Source organism: Pinus tabuliformis, chromosome Q (genome assembly GCF_031772625.1).
Source record: "Pinus tabuliformis cultivar Carrire ecotype Pingquan chromosome Q, CPIR1, whole genome shotgun sequence".
Lineage (NCBI taxonomy): Eukaryota > Viridiplantae > Streptophyta > Pinopsida > Pinales > Pinaceae > Pinus > Pinus tabuliformis.
This window is the reverse complement of record NC_142296.1, coordinates 795,423,778-795,439,347: the sequence shown is the minus strand read 5'-3', so window position 1 is coordinate 795,439,347 and position 15,570 is coordinate 795,423,778. Positions and strand designations below refer to the sequence as shown.

Here is a 15,570-nt window from a genome sequence, read left to right as displayed (position 1 = left end):
GCAAAAAGCCAGAAATCAAGAAAATTTTAGCCAAATCATGGGGGCTAGCTTCTGAATTTCTTTTTGCTAGAGTAAAGAATCTGAACAAGAGCATTCTCCAAACTGAAGAGAAGTCATGGATCAATTTTGTTCTGGACAAACCTCAAGTTATGGGTTATCCTCCTTCACCCACTCTTTCCAAGCCAAAAGATTGGAAAATCCAACTAAAAGAAAAGGAATTTTTTATGTGGATAAATTCCTTGAAGCAACCATGTGCAAGTGGTGCAATCTAGGAAACGCAGGTGCAAGTGGTTATATTTTTTATCATGGAAATGCAAGCTCAATCTCCTTTGAGTGGGGACTTGGAATAGAATCAAATAATAAAGCAGAAGCATACGAGTTTCTTCTGGGATTCGAAATTCTAAACAAAAGAAACTATATGAATCCGATCATTATTGGGGACTCCTCAATATTAATCCAACAAATGGTTTCAAATACAAAACCAAAAAATGTTGAACTCAGTTAGATTCTCACCAAAATCCATCATCAGCTAAAAAACTTGGGAAATGTTTTTTTTCCATATTCTAAGAGAGCATAACAAGGTCATTAATAAACATGCAAACAATGTGTGCGCTCGACCTCAGGGAGAAGTTAAAATTAACAATGAAATTCACTCCAAAGATATTCCTTAGCTCCTCGTACCCTCTTCCTCACATGCACATTCCTCACGTGATCAGAAAAGACCTCAATATCCCATCGTACTCGCATTCCCTGGTCAGCATCCTTATCTGGTCATCCTCCTCTCTAGTCACAGCTCCCTCCTCAAGACAGATTCGTATCCTCCCTCGATCTTATCCCTCTACCAGTCTCTCTTCACTATGTTGTGGTAATCATGCCCCCTTGGACCATCAAACTTCGCATTTGACCCCTCCCTTCTATTTATCTTTACCTATGCCTCACTTTCTCCTTGTGTTGCGCTTTCCTCCCTTCTTCCCCCATCCTTGTGCTACGCTTTCTCCTTGTGCCTGCTCATCTTCCCTTCTCCCCTCGCAGTGCCCTTCCCTTCCCTTTTTGCTCCTCTTCGTATCTAGAGCTCCTCTGCCTCTCTTCTCATGGATCCAACTAATCTCTTTCCAAAGATCCAAACATGCAGCCATTACAAATCTTTTTAGCTTGCTCTGGACCATATTTGAGCTATGCATATTCAGTTCAGGGATAAGACCAAGACAGACGTTGCGCTCCTCTACCGTCAGTGCAACGAGTACAAGAAGCAGTTTGAGCAACTTAATAACAGGTAACACTTGGAAAATGTTGTCACATTGGTACAAGATTTGGTTGCAAAAAAACCAGAAGAAGGATCAAACTCTTTGGGATGCAGCTGAAGAAAATTAATCAACAAAGAATAGCAAAAAAATCGACAAATGGATCGATTCGGATCTCCTCTCAAATCAACAAAATCTACTTCTTGTTATCAGTTATCTATCATAAATCTTTTTCCAATATGCTATGTAAATGTATTTTGCTTCTCAAGCAGTTCGTCAGATCCTACAAGCTAAACGCAGTAGGGAATTTTGGAATCTCTAGTGCAAATGTAAAGGCTGAAATGGAAGGATCAGGGATGAATTTTGTTTCTTCACCTCCCTTGATTACTTCAGCTGTATGTATGAGCGAGCTCTGCTCTCCCTCCTTTTTTTGAATGATATCAACATAATCGTTTTTGTTTAAAAAATAATAATTATCAAGTAAGGGGAATCAATTATAATCTACAAACATGTTGATTTTCCAACATTGCTCACATGTTCACATAGAACATGTGCAGAAGTTTTATCCAGGCTATAATTCTCAACATGGAGGAGAGTTGGCCCTTGGGCACTAGGAAGAAAAGCACTTGGCCTTAGGAGCACATGGACCATGTGGCACACTCTAGGAGGTTGGTAGCTTAGCTTGATGCAATCTTTCCTGGCACCCTACTTGGAGTTTGTTGTGGACTTGAGAGACACATGTGGAGGAACATTAGAGCTTGGAACCTTGCTTTGAAAGCATGCAAACTTGTGATGAGGATTACTTGACATGTGGAGCATTAGCTTGGAGAGCACACTACTTAGGAGGTGGTGTCCAACCACCACATGACATGTGTTCACCTTGAGTAGAGCACTCCTCATGTGGACCTACTCTAGGGACTTAGATTAGGTTTTTATGGACTTGATTCACTTTCTATTGTTGACCTCCTTCACCCATCTTATAAAGGGAGGAAAATGCTTGGTATTCACAACTTGGCCACTAGAGCACTTGTATCTTCTTGATGTACTTGACTTGTAGTCCTATTGCTTGTTTCATGCAAGACTTGAAAGGCTTAGGTCAAGACTTGGGTACCAAGGTTTCTGCAAGACAAACACCAGAGAATACTTGGAGTGTTGGTGTTGAAGTCCTGGTGTGAGACAAATCTAGGGTTTTGGGCATGAAACTCTAGAGACAACTTGAATTGTTTGATGCTAGTGGAGCTTGTGTGATGCAAGCTTGTGAATCTCCTAGGTGATGCAACTAAGAGATCTTGGTGTGATGTTAGCTTGTTGTGGAGTCTCTAGTGCAGCTAGGAGAGTTTCTAAGGCATGGTATTATCGGTTATGATTTGTTGTTGATGGTGAATACCCTAGCTAGGGTTTGGTATCAACTAGAGTGTCCTTGTTTAGATGACCTGAAAGGACATGTTGTATGACCTTGGAATATAAGCCGAGGTATCAAATTGTATCTTCATTTACGTGGTAATAAGAACTTAGAAGTGTACCATTGCTGTCCAAATTTGTATGTTGCAGATCTGACAACCAGACTTGTATTCTCAATGTTTATGAATGGTTTATTGGTTGTTTATATATGCTGATTTTATTGGGACAGCTTGACTGATATGTCATGTGATTTAGCATGCTCACAAGAAATTAGAAATCAGATATACTGTTGTAATAAACATTTTGTAAAGAATTTTCAGACCTAATCAATGAAGGAGATTGTGTTGAAAATGGCAACAAGAAATGCTAAAAATAGAAGTGCTAAAAATAGCAGTTTGGGTACCAGTGCTGGATTGCGCAACAAAGAATGAAAAATGGAAGTGTTAAAAATAGAATTGCTATTTTTAGCAGTTCAGGATGGATTCCTATTTTAGTCAGTCCCTGGACTAAAAATAGGAAGTAAAATTCGAATTTGAACTTAACAACTGTTTGAAAATAAATTAATTAATTCTCCATGAGTTAATTAGTTGTGAAAAATCAAACATGAAGTCTATGTGAGGACATGCAACAGTTTATCTATTAATTGAGGAATTTATCCATCAGTTAAAGAGATAAGGATGAGTTCTAATTTCAGATGTAATTAGTTGGCTCAGTTAACTGAGTCAAGTCCAGTTATATTTGATTTAAACAGTTTGTTTAAATTAAGTAAGTTCAGTTAGTTAATGCATGCTAGCTTATAACTGTTGTACTTCAAATAACTAAATATTCTCTCATGAATAACTCATGCATGTCATTTCAGACAAAGACCCGTATTAGATCAGAGAAAAGATAGTGTACTATCAGTTGGATGAATATTTTTCATATAAAGGAAGCTCATCCATGATGAGGATTTATCTCGTTCAGGACTGCATTGTTGGATCAGAGGTTAGTGAGTGTGTGAAGAGGCCAATTCACACAAGTGGTTGCACTGAACCCCAATCAGAATTGCGCAAAGAAATAGGAGGCTTAGAGGGCAGACCAGAGGTTAGATAAAGGCCTTTGACTGTCTATGAGCAGCAGAGATATTGCAGAAAGAGCAGAATAGCTTTTAAGCTGATTATTTTTGTAATATTAGCTATATTTCCACTTGTATGATAATACAGAGTTGGGGTTTTATGTTGAGACTTTCCTCGGGTAAATTCTTCTGTGTTATGTGTGATTGATTTCCCCATATCATTTATATGTGTTCTTATTGATGTTGCTCATGTTCGATTAAGCTTCCACTAAATTGGTTGTAGAAGTAGATCAAGTATTTTGGTTTAGTCTATTGCATTATCAAGTGATCTACAGGTGGGAATTTCTACATGGTATCAAAGCTAGTTGATTTGTATAAAAATTCTACATGGTATCAGAGCAAAGGTGATCAAAGGAGAGAACAGTATACTGAGAAGAGATTTCAAAGTTTTGAGTTTTGGGTCGAGAGTTTGCAGAGCAGATCTAAAAATTTCTGCACAAAACTTTCAGAAACAAATAGCATATTTGGATTCCTTGTGGAAAAAGACCCAAATTCAAAAAAAAAAAACCGGCTGAATCGGAGTTCGGATGAGGGAGATATTGCTGATTTAAAATCAGCTCTTTTTCCAAAAAAATCGTGACGGCGGGAAAGTGGAAATAGATTGGTGTGCTAGCCAATAACCTGTATGCACTTGAGGTACAAGATTCATGCAAAGCCTTGAGGAGCAAGGCGAAGGTTAGATACTTGGTGGTTGAGAGGGAGGGTAAATTACCTCTCAACATGCAGCGCCAGAAGAAGTCTCAGACAATTGTGGAGGAGCCACAATTGGTGAAGCAGCTTCAGGAGATTGTGGAGCAGCCACAACTAGAGAAACTGAGAGGAGATCGAGTAGAGACATCTACTCATGCAGAGACCTCCAGTGGGGGGAAATTCAAGCCAGATGGGCTTAGAGATCACATACAGCCATACCTCCAGGTAGGAGGTGGGGCGATTTGGAGTGATCATCCCAAGGAGGAGGGGCAGGATCCTTGAGGTACCCAACCTCTTTGATTCGACTTTGCTACAGGAGCCCCGATGAGGAGTAGCAGGGCTAACTGATTGGGTAGAGACAAATGCGGATGGAGCGGTAGAGAGAGCTACAGTGCAGGAATCCCAAGACAGTGCAGAGCTGGCAGGCTGCAGCAATGCGAAAGGCACAAGTGTGTTGCACCAGTGCAGAATGGCACAGAGAGGTGTGCAACGGTGCGAGATGCATGGAGATGTTGCAGTAGCGCAAAGGTCAAAGAGGGAGCACTTGTTAGCAGCAAGTAGAGCTTCATCATCAGAGTATGTTTCTACCCCAACAAAGAGGTCAGTTGGGATTTTTTTTGTTTCGAGAATTGCTGGAGCAACCACACTTGGTAGAAGTGTTGCATGCAGAACATTCCGAAGGTACAGGATCGGGTTCGAGAGGAAGCCTTTCTTATTAAAAGGGATTGTTGAAAATGGCAACAACAAATGCTAAAAATAGAAGTGCTAAAAATAGCAGTTTGAGTACCAGTGCTGGACTGGGCAACAAGGAATGAAAAATGGAGGTGCTAAAAATAGCATTCTATTTTTAGCAGTTCAGAATGGATTCCTATTTTAGTCAGTCCCTGGACTAAAAATAAGAAGTAAAATTCGAATTTGATATTAACAGCAGTTTGTAAATTAATTAATTAATTCATCTTGAGTTAATTAGTTAAGGAAAATCAAACTTGAAGTCTATGTGAGGACATGCAACAATTTATCTATTAATTGAGGAAGTTATCCATCAGTTAAAGAGATAAGGATGAGTTCAGGAGGACAGAAAAGCAGCAATAGGAAGAATATGTAATGAAATTCCAAGAATGATCACGAGAGACCAAAACCTAGCCTTGATGGGGGCTGCAACACTGGAGGAAGTAGAGGAAATTGTGAAAGGGATGAAAAAAAACAAAGCCCCAGGCCCAGATGGGTTTACAGCAGAATTTTACCAAGCAAGCTGGCACTTCTTAGGGCGAAGACACCAAAAGGTATGGCCTGGTCTGAACTCAACTCTTCTCTCTCTTATTCCTAAATCAGCTCACTCGGAATCGGCCCAAGGATTTCAACCGATTGCCCTTTGTAATGTTATTTACAAAATTATGGCTACTTTAATGGCCAAGAGGCTGAAACCGATTCTCTCTAGTATAATCTCCCTGGAACAAACTGGGTTTGTGGAAGGGAGACAAATTTTGGATGGTATAGTGGTATCTCAAGAAGTGATTCATTCCCTGAAACAAAAAAAAAGAAAATGGGAATGATGATAAAACTGGACCTCTCTAAGGCCTATGATCGTCTAAATTGGAGTTACCTTAAATCAATTTTAAAGGCTTTTGGATTTTGCGATAGATGGGTGAACTGGATTTATGAGATGATATCAACCTTAATTTCTCCATCCTTTTAAACAGGTCCCCAACATCAACGTTCAATACTACAAGAGGATTGCGACAGGGTGATCCTGTATCACCATTCTTGTTCATAATTGCAGCAGAAGCCCAGGGACGATATCTTAAAAAAGAACTGAGAGAAGGAAAAATCAAAGGTCTGAGGCCCTGGGGAAATAACCTTCCTATTACTCACCAACAGTTCGTTGACGACATCATGCTTTTTTGTGTTGTTTCATTAAGAGAAGTCAAGAGCAATGTTGTTAAAAGCGCGATCGGGATTAAATCGGCGCGGGGAACGAATCGGAAAAAATCGGGAAAAAATCAAAAAAGAAAAAAATCGGGAAAAAATCGTTTGGTACAAAAATATTCATTTTTTTCATTTTTTTTCAATTTTTTTAATATCTAAACCATCTACAACATAAAATAAATACATTGACACATAAATATGATAAAAAAACTAATATATAAGATGTTAATATCATGTCTAGCGCTAAAATCACACATAACATTGAATCATGTCCTGAATAGTAAGTCCCAACTCAGCCTCAAAATATCAACAAAAAATATGATAATGTATCTCATCATGTCATAATGTCATATACAATAAAATGAAAGTCTAATCCTATTGATTTCCTCTGCCCCTCTTGCGAGAAAATGCCACAGCTTTCCCTTTCCCTCTAGATGTAGATGCTGGTGCCCGTGCAGGTGGAAATGGCAGTGGAGTCTGATGTGATCTAGACGTTGAAGAACTAGAAGTAGGAGCTATAGGAGGTAGACCACGTCCTCTACTGGTGGCAGGGGTAGCCCGGGCAGGTGGTGTCACCTGGAAACATTACAATCTCCCAATCCTGAAATCCTGAAAAACTGATAAGTCTGCTGGATTTTAAATGAAATCTAAAATTCTACTTTCTCCATATGAAATCCAATGAGGCTGGAACCACTCTCAAACATCCTGAGTTATTTCATGGTAATGTTAAAAATTTAAGTAAAAGGATGAAAATGAAGATTAAGGAGAATGTCACTTTTACTTTAAGAATTTAACATTACCATGAATAGCATATCCATACTAGGGCCTAGACTTGATCATTAAGCTACCCCACTCAAAAATTATTTGTTTCTTTCAGAAAACATTGCATGAAAAAACCCAAAAAAAGTTATAAAACTATGTTGTCCTGAGCCCCCACGATTTTTTCGTTAAAAATCGCGTTTTTTTTTAAAAAATCGCGATTTTTTCAGTAAAAATCGGCAAAAAAAAAGTAGGCGATTTTTTCGTATAAAAATCACGATTTGATCGGCAAGCTGAAAAAATCGCGATTTTTTCATTAAATCGCGATTTTATCGCGATTTTAACAACACTGGTCAAGAGGGTAAAACGGATTTTGGACCTCTTCATGGAAGCTTCAGGCACGGAGATTAATAGGGAGAAATCATGCACTTTCTTCTTCAACACTCCCGAAGCGATCAAAGGACACCTGACTAATTACGAGCTGGAGAATTACCTACAAAATACCTAGGAAACCAATTAGCTTTGCACCCCCTAAGGCTAGCAAACTGGTAGCAGACTGTGGAGAAACTCAAGAACAGATTGGCAAACTGGGCATTCTGATCACTGAATATAGCAGGTAGACTTGTTCTTCTTAAATCAATTCTTCAAGCAATTCCTATTTATCCTCTCTCGGCTATGGCAGCCCCCAAAGGAGTGTGTACTAAAATGATAGAAATATTTAGAAAATTCATATGGGGAGGTCCAAAACAACAAAAAAAATGGGCTCTAGTATCGTGGAAGGGCTTAACAAAGCATAAGGAAGAGGGAGGCCTAGGTCTTAGGGATCCGGGTATTATGAATAGAGTTCTGGGAGCGAAGCTATGGTGGAGATGGATGCAGGGAGGAGAAGATCTATGGAAAAAGATCTGGACACAAAAATACTCAATGCCCACATCTGTTGAAGACATTCTTAGATTAGAGGAAGTTCCAAGGGGCTCCATAGTATGGGACCTGGCAAGCCAAAACAGAAACATTATAGGCAAGCATGCTTTCTAGGAAATAAGGGACGGAAATACAGCTAAATTTTGGGAGGAAGCATGGCAGCAAAGAGAAAGATTGGCGGGGCTTCAACCGCTGCAAGACATATATCAGAGGGCAGCAGCAGAAGGGTTACATTATGTTAAGGAGTATTGGAAAGAAGAAAGGCAAGATGAGACCTGGCGAATTTGGAGGAATCCAGAAGAATGGGACAACAACATAGACCCTGAACAGAGAATGTTATTCGCAAAAGAGATGGAATCAAGAAGAATTAAAATTAGAACAGGAACGGACATTCTTCGGTGGGGTAGATCAACAAAAGGCACTTTCACAGTAAAGGAGGCCTACTATCTAACCACTCATAAGGAACAAGGAGAGGAGGAACCAGTGTGGAAACACATATGGAAGAACAAATGGTGGCCAAAGGTTACCCTGTTCGCCTGGCTAGTAGGAAAAGGAAGAATCCTGACTTGGGTCCAGATTCAAAAGCGAGGGTTCTATGGACCTCCCAGAGGTAGCCTCTGCAATCATAACATAAAAACGCAGGAACATCTCCTGAACTCATGCCCTATCGCCCTTCAACAATGGGATGAAATCAGAAATCTCTTTGGAAAATCAAACAGGGATCCCCTTGACATCAAACAAACCATCTTCCATTGGGGAAAAGGTCAATTCTCAAGTCCGGTGGTAAGGAGAGCCTAGAGTCTGGCAATGGGATTCAATATATGGCTAATATGGAAGGAAAGAAATCAAAGAATATTTCAAGACAAAGCCAACCCTCCTGAGACGATTTGGAAGCGAAAGAAAAATCTCATAAGAGAAACTATTCTAGCGGAAGCCTGGAAGGAAGAGCACTGGAAAACAACCCCAGAAGAAAGTCGAATCTTAGTCAGTCTAGATTTGCAGTCGAGTATGATTCAACCTCAAAACAAAAGAAACCAGAACACCCAGAATCAGAGTCAGTCCAAATTTATATACCCTCGAGAAAACTTTATCAAACTAAATTTCGATGGGGCTTCCAAAGGAAACCCGGGCCCAACGGGATTTGGGGGTATATTCAGAGATAACCAAGGGCGTACCATATGGGTTTATGCAGATCGGGGAGGCATAATGAGTAATAACGAAGCTGAATTGATGGCAGTTTACCAAGGCTGCAGAATAGCAATTAGAAATGGATATACACAGTTGGAGATTGAAGGGGACTTGCAACTAGTAATTGAAAGTCTAAGGAAATTGAATAATGGTAAAGATTGGGAACAGGTAGCGAAGAGCTGGAGGACGGCGGGGTTAATCCAAGACTTGGCAAACATCATGAAACGCATAGACTATAAAAATTTTAATCATGTAAAAAGAGAAGGAAACAAAGCAGCTGACTTTCTAGCCAACTGGGGTTGTATTGAACAGGGCGGAAAGGTAGACAGCATATGGCCAACTCAGGTGGACAAGCCACGATGGGAGATCCTCACTTCAATCATCACTCAGGATGACAAAGAGACTACAACTGCATGAAAATAGCTACAGATGGCCCCCGATCGGTGTGGAGGAGGTGGAGAAGCACGAAAACATAATGAATGAAGAAAGGTGGCAGGGCGTGCCACCATGAAACAGCATAACCACACAAGATATCATGATGGCTTGCAGAACCGGCAGGATCCCGAGGCCAAGAAGTGACAGAGTAATGAAGAAAACTGGTCGCAAGAAAGGCAGTGATCAGAAGATGGGGGAGTTGAGTAAGAATGGCGGCGTTCATGTGAGAGGATGATGGGCAGATGGCACACAACTTATAAAAGGAGGCCAGGGCATCCCAAAGGGTCGCATGTGCCAAAGAAAGGAGGAGCAGAGTATTAAAGGAAGGGTGGCATGCTTTGCTACCCGCAGTGGGAGTAGGCACGTTGGCGTGAATCAACCTTATGCTGAGACAATGAGAATAGGCAGGAGTATAGAAACCGGGAGAGACTTAGCAATTGCAGAAAGTAGCCGAAAGGAGAAGGACCGGGAGATCGGCTATCACCATATCAGTCTAAGGATAGAGGGTGATAGCATGGGGAAGGCAGTGTTCGACACGAGTATGGAGAGAAGCTGGAAAGGACAGGCCAAAACCATGCAAGGAATACGGGTGGACATAGACCAGGGCCAGGTGGAGATAGAAGAACACGCGTTTAAGGAGGAAGTGAAGACCACGGAAAAGCTTCACCAAATCCATGCGAGGAAAGGAGGAGCAGGGAAAGTCTGAAAACCAGAGGGAGACCAACAAGAAGGAAAAACGAACCTGGAGAAGAAAACTAGGGGAACTGGAGGGGAGGATTTCACTGAGAATATATTTTTTGAAATCGGACAGGGAAGCAAGACAGCAGGCCGGAAGAAACCCTCGCACCCGGGCCGAGGAAAAGGACGCAGAGGCAGAGGTAGAGGACGTCAATTCGAAAGGCAGGAACCGAGATCAGAAGCTCCAGTTGGCCAGCGACGTGGACGGAGAACCATGAAACAAATGGTTCAAGAGGCTGAGAAAGCATACAATGAAGGCACCGATGTTGAGATCTGAAGGATAATCCAAGAAATGAAGGCCAATGCACTGCAGGAGGACTCAGAAACAAAGATGGAGGACTGGGGGAACTTGATTCCAGACCCAGGTAACACCAGGAGTCGCCTGTCTCTATACAGGCAGGCCCTTCATGTTTACTGGATAGTTAAGAGAATAATGGCAAAAGCTATGGAACAGGTAGCAATGGAAATGGCTGAAATGGCTCAGGGCATCCCAAATCTACGGAAAGAAATGAAGAACCTCCAGATCACCTTGCTCATGCAAGACAGCAAGCTGGAAGAGATACAACAACTCCTAAAGAAGATAGTGCCAGTGACTAAAGATGAAGAGATCCCTCCTAATAACACGGTAGATTAGTCTGTCTGCTCATGGAATCCTTGATAGTTAGTCGAGTTCTAGCTCTCCTGCCTGTTTATAGTTTTTTAAATGTTAACAGGAAATAAGTTTAGCAATTTTGGTTGTACAGTTCACTTGGCATGGATAGATAGGCTGTTACTCTTTTGCTACTGGCTGGCTTACATAAACTTAAGGTGGCCAACAGACCTGGTTTCCCTTCGGGGCGGGTTGAGGGCACCAAATGTATGTACTTATTTCAACCCTGTTCAATAGAAAATGAAAGGTCCTACTTTAGCCGACAAAAAAAAAAAGAGATAAGGATGAGTTGTAATATTGCGTTGTAATTAGTTGGCTCAATTAACTGAGTCAAGTCCAGTTAGATTAATTTAACAATTTGTTAAATTAATGAGAGTTCAGTTAGTTAATGCTTGCATGCATGTAACTACTGTATTTCAGATAACTGAGTATTCACTCATGGATAACTCATGCATGTCAATTCAGGCAAAGACCCAGTTGAGATCATAGAAGGGGCAGTGTACTATCAGTTGGATGAATATTTTTCATATAAAGGAAGCTCATCCATGATGAGGATTTATCTCCTTCAGGACTGCGTAGTTGGATCAGAGGTTAGTGAGTGTGTGAAGAGGCCAATTCACACATGTGGTTGCACTGGACCCCAATCAAAATCACGCAAAGAAATAGGAGGCTTGGAGGGCAGACCAGAGGTTAGATAGAGGTCTTTGACTGTCTATGAGCAGCAGAGGTATTACAGAGAGAGCAGGATAGCTTTTGAGCTGATTCTTTTTGTAATACTGACTATATTTCCACTTGTATGATAATACAGAGTTGGGATTTTAGGCTGAAGCTTTCCCCAGGTAAATTCTTCTGTATTATGTGTGATTGATTTCTCCATATCAGTTATATGTGTTCTTATTGATGTTGCTCATGTTCAATTAAGCTTCCGCTAAATTGGTTGTAGAAGTAGATCAAGTATTTTGCTTTAGTCTATTGCATTATTAGGTGATCTGCAGGTGGGAATTTCTACATGGTATCAGAGCTAGCTGATTTGTAGAAAAATTCTACAGATTGTGCCCTAAGCGTTGTGCATCTTCTCTCCTTCAAGTACATATTTAATGGATTTTCTTCAGCTTCCCTAGTGATTTGGTTGAACAAAAATGAAGCATATTGTTGTCGTAGTGTATCTTTCAGATTCAGCCATACAACTAAAAATTTTGTGCAATAGATTCGAGGAACCTCAAGTAAATGATGCATAAAAAATTAGCGTTTTAAAGTGCATATTTTGGAAATTCCCACACTCACCACTGAATTTACCTCATAACAATTACAGCAGAGAGATAACAGTAATCTATTTAATACACTTAGAATCCACGTGGAATACTTGCACCTGGAACTACCATGGTACAAAATTTCCTAAGAACCATTTGACAAAGACCCATGAGTCGTGACTGATCAACAAACTACAAGATATATTTATTAACAGTTAAATTTTAATATAGTAGAAAAATAGGAATGTTAATGAATGACCGAAAATCAGATTTCTCAATAATAGTTAGGGCAATCTTTAGGTAGTACTATACTAGGTAAGATAAAAGCATGGCCACTAATTATGTTGAAGAAATGCACTCCATGTAACGTCCAAAACATGGGATTCTGACGAGGCTATGAAAGTACACAAAAATAAGGTAATATGCATCAAAAAAATAATTGCAACAACTGAAATAATCTCCTCCAGACAATCAACAAGGAGAAGGAAAGACTGAGGTTAAGAATTATAATGATAATTAAGAAATTTAATGGATATCAAAGTTCAAACATCCTAGGGATGACTTGCCTACTAGTAATCATTGTCAACGTCATCAATAAAAACGCAAACATAATAATTTCATACCGGCTATGGTGTAACTACGCTCAAAACCCAGATGACAAAAAATTTATCACATAAAATAATCGCATAGATCAAGGTTACAACATCGCATAAATCATGGTTACAGACACCTCCAAATAAAATATCGTAAAACAAATGGCAATTCGAACAAGGAAGAGACAAACAAAGGGCAATTTAGTCAAGATATACGTTATTAAAAATTAAAATAATTAGTAAAAGGAAAGTAAAACAGAGTGACTTTATTCCCATTGCTAACTGGCCAATCCTCCGCAAATAATTACCCAAACATCAGATAAACACGGCAGAACACACCAGGGCCTAGACACTTGGGGGTTTTAAAAAATTAAAATCAAAATTAACAAAAAATGACTGACCTGCTGGAACGTGATTGAGAGCTATCCCGGTACTGGAGAGAGCGTGCTGGATATTTGCAGGTAAGCAGTGGGTGTCACCAAACGCACTAATGGAGACAGGACCTCTGTAATCATGCTTCGAAAGGGCCGAGCTTATATTCTGTGCAATTGCATGAGGATCCACCCCACTGGGAACCGGGCAGTTCTCCAAATCCCACCACACTGACGTCTTTACGTTACCGAACTCCTCCTTGGCCATCCTACCTGTGATATCAACCCCAATTGAATCACACACCGTCAGATTTTCATCCTTATGACTCTAACAAAATATAAATATGGAAATTTGCCATACCCAATTGCGTATTAGCTTTTTAACAACTAGCCCTAAATGCAGAATCCATATTTTCTATAAAAAATAGCACCCAGCTCGGAAGGTTGAACCGTACCTGCTCACCCTTAGTGCCTCGGTTATGGAGATTTTGACATTTAAAAACAAACACAAGAAGATCGAATCCTATGATTAGAAATATCTCACTAATAAGTAGCCATCTGGGCAATGACGAACGGCCTGCATTTTAGGGGATCTCCAAAAACCTTGCGTGCGTATGGAATATGTATACGCGAGTTTTTCCCCAATGTGCAGTAGAAAAGAAAAGAGGTACCTAGACTAGAGCGGCACTAAAGTCAGCAAATTAGGGCTCCAACCCCAAAGTATCCGTTACCCACTCGAACAATAAACTTACAAACGCCATTTGCTTTAGTATCGTGTTTCAAATTCATGTGTATCAAAGCGGAGGATACAGATCGCTGACCGCAGACGAAAAGGTGCGTATTCACCGTCCGTTAATGTTTTTACACATCCAGAATGGAATCATAAGCATTGTTTGCATTATTTTCTTTTATAAAATTTAATGGTATATAAGCATTGTTTGCATTATTTTCTTTTATAAAACTTAATGGTATATGAATTAAGATAATCAAATATGTTGTTTTTTTTCTTATATACATGGTAATATTGTTTATTTTATACATGGAATATATTAACGTTGTTTTTCTCTAAAATGAACTCCCCCAAATGCTTTTCTGTCTTAATCTTAATCGTCGGATCCCCTCTAAAATGAACTCCCCAAATGCCTTTTTGTCTTAATCTTAACCGTCGGATCCATTGTTAGACGATTGAACAATAATATGCCATCCAATTTAATTAAAAATACATTTAAAAACTGTTAAAGTAATTAGTTAATTAAAAAATTAATTAAACTATACCCATCTTGTCAGTCTACTCGGTCTGTCGTGCACACGGATAGCCGCGTTTGCTATAGCGCAAGGCGAGGGCTTGTAGAGGAGGGCGAAGGCAAAGGCGAATGCCTTTGCTGTAGGAGGATGCAGGAGGGTCGCGTATGCTTTGGTAGTTTTTCTCTACATCGGTTTCCTGTGTACAAAAGCCGGTTGGACTGTCGAGGAAGACAAAACCACTTATCGCAAAGTTATTTGTTGAACCTGAGACATCTTTTCCCTTTGTTTCAAGGGTTTCTTGCTTTTTCCTTCTGTTGCGAGGGTTTCTTGCTTGTTTTCTGTTTTTAAGGTTATTCTTTTTTTGTGACTGGTTTTCTTCTTTGTGCAGAGATGCAAGCCAACAGAGCACACAAAGGTCACAGGATCGAGTTCCGTGTCTGCTGACCCCCACCACACAGCTTCAGCATAGCCTGGCAATGAGGGGCGGCAAGTCGTTATACTGGACACTCATCAATAAAGGATAATGTTAAAGTTATTATTGGTGATAGATCTCCAAACTTGCCCATTGATTTAAAGGGCGTTAGAAGACAAAGATACAGAGGTTGAGATACATGACTCAAGCAGAGCTCAGGTAGCAGTGATTTCATTTGTATACCATTTTTTATAGTCCCAAAGCTTCTTTTTTACTGTGTTATTCTCCTCACTGATCCACTAGAGAAATGATTACCATGAAATCAGGCAGGAGTTTATTGTTCGTGAAGAACGGGGGAGGGAACTGGAATTCTTGGAGGTGGTCTCATCTGTTATTCATTTCGCTTGAATTTACAGGCCATGCATAGCGAGGGTTATTTGCTTTGTTGTAGCTTACATATTGTTTTATTTCTTTCAGGGAGAAAATCCCTTGGATTTCAAATTTGGAGAGACGACCTCTATTGGTTTTCTGTCTCCATCACCAATGGTTCCAATGGCTGAGCAGTACATAACAAGCTTTTCTTTAGGCTTATCACCTGCTCAGTTTTGTTTTTATTGCCTCTACGAATTTGCAAAAT

The 15,570-nt window shown here is 40.1% G+C and overlaps 1 protein-coding gene across 1 annotated transcript in view; it reads right to left on the bottom strand.

Annotated features, from left to right (window-relative positions):
* The window catches only part of LOC149221873 (uncharacterized), an 85,236-nt gene extending 71,111 nt beyond the window's left edge, over nt 1-14,125 (bottom strand). The window contains exons 1-2 of the mRNA XM_089385258.1: nt 13,732-14,125; nt 13,307-13,549 (exon numbers count right to left, since the gene is read on the bottom strand). Coding sequence (XP_089241384.1) covers nt 13,307-13,544 — 238 coding nt within the window. The 5' untranslated portion in view covers nt 13,545-13,549; nt 13,732-14,125. The remainder of the gene's footprint in view (nt 1-13,306; nt 13,550-13,731) is intronic.
* Between the last annotated feature and the right edge of the window lie 1,445 nt (nt 14,126-15,570).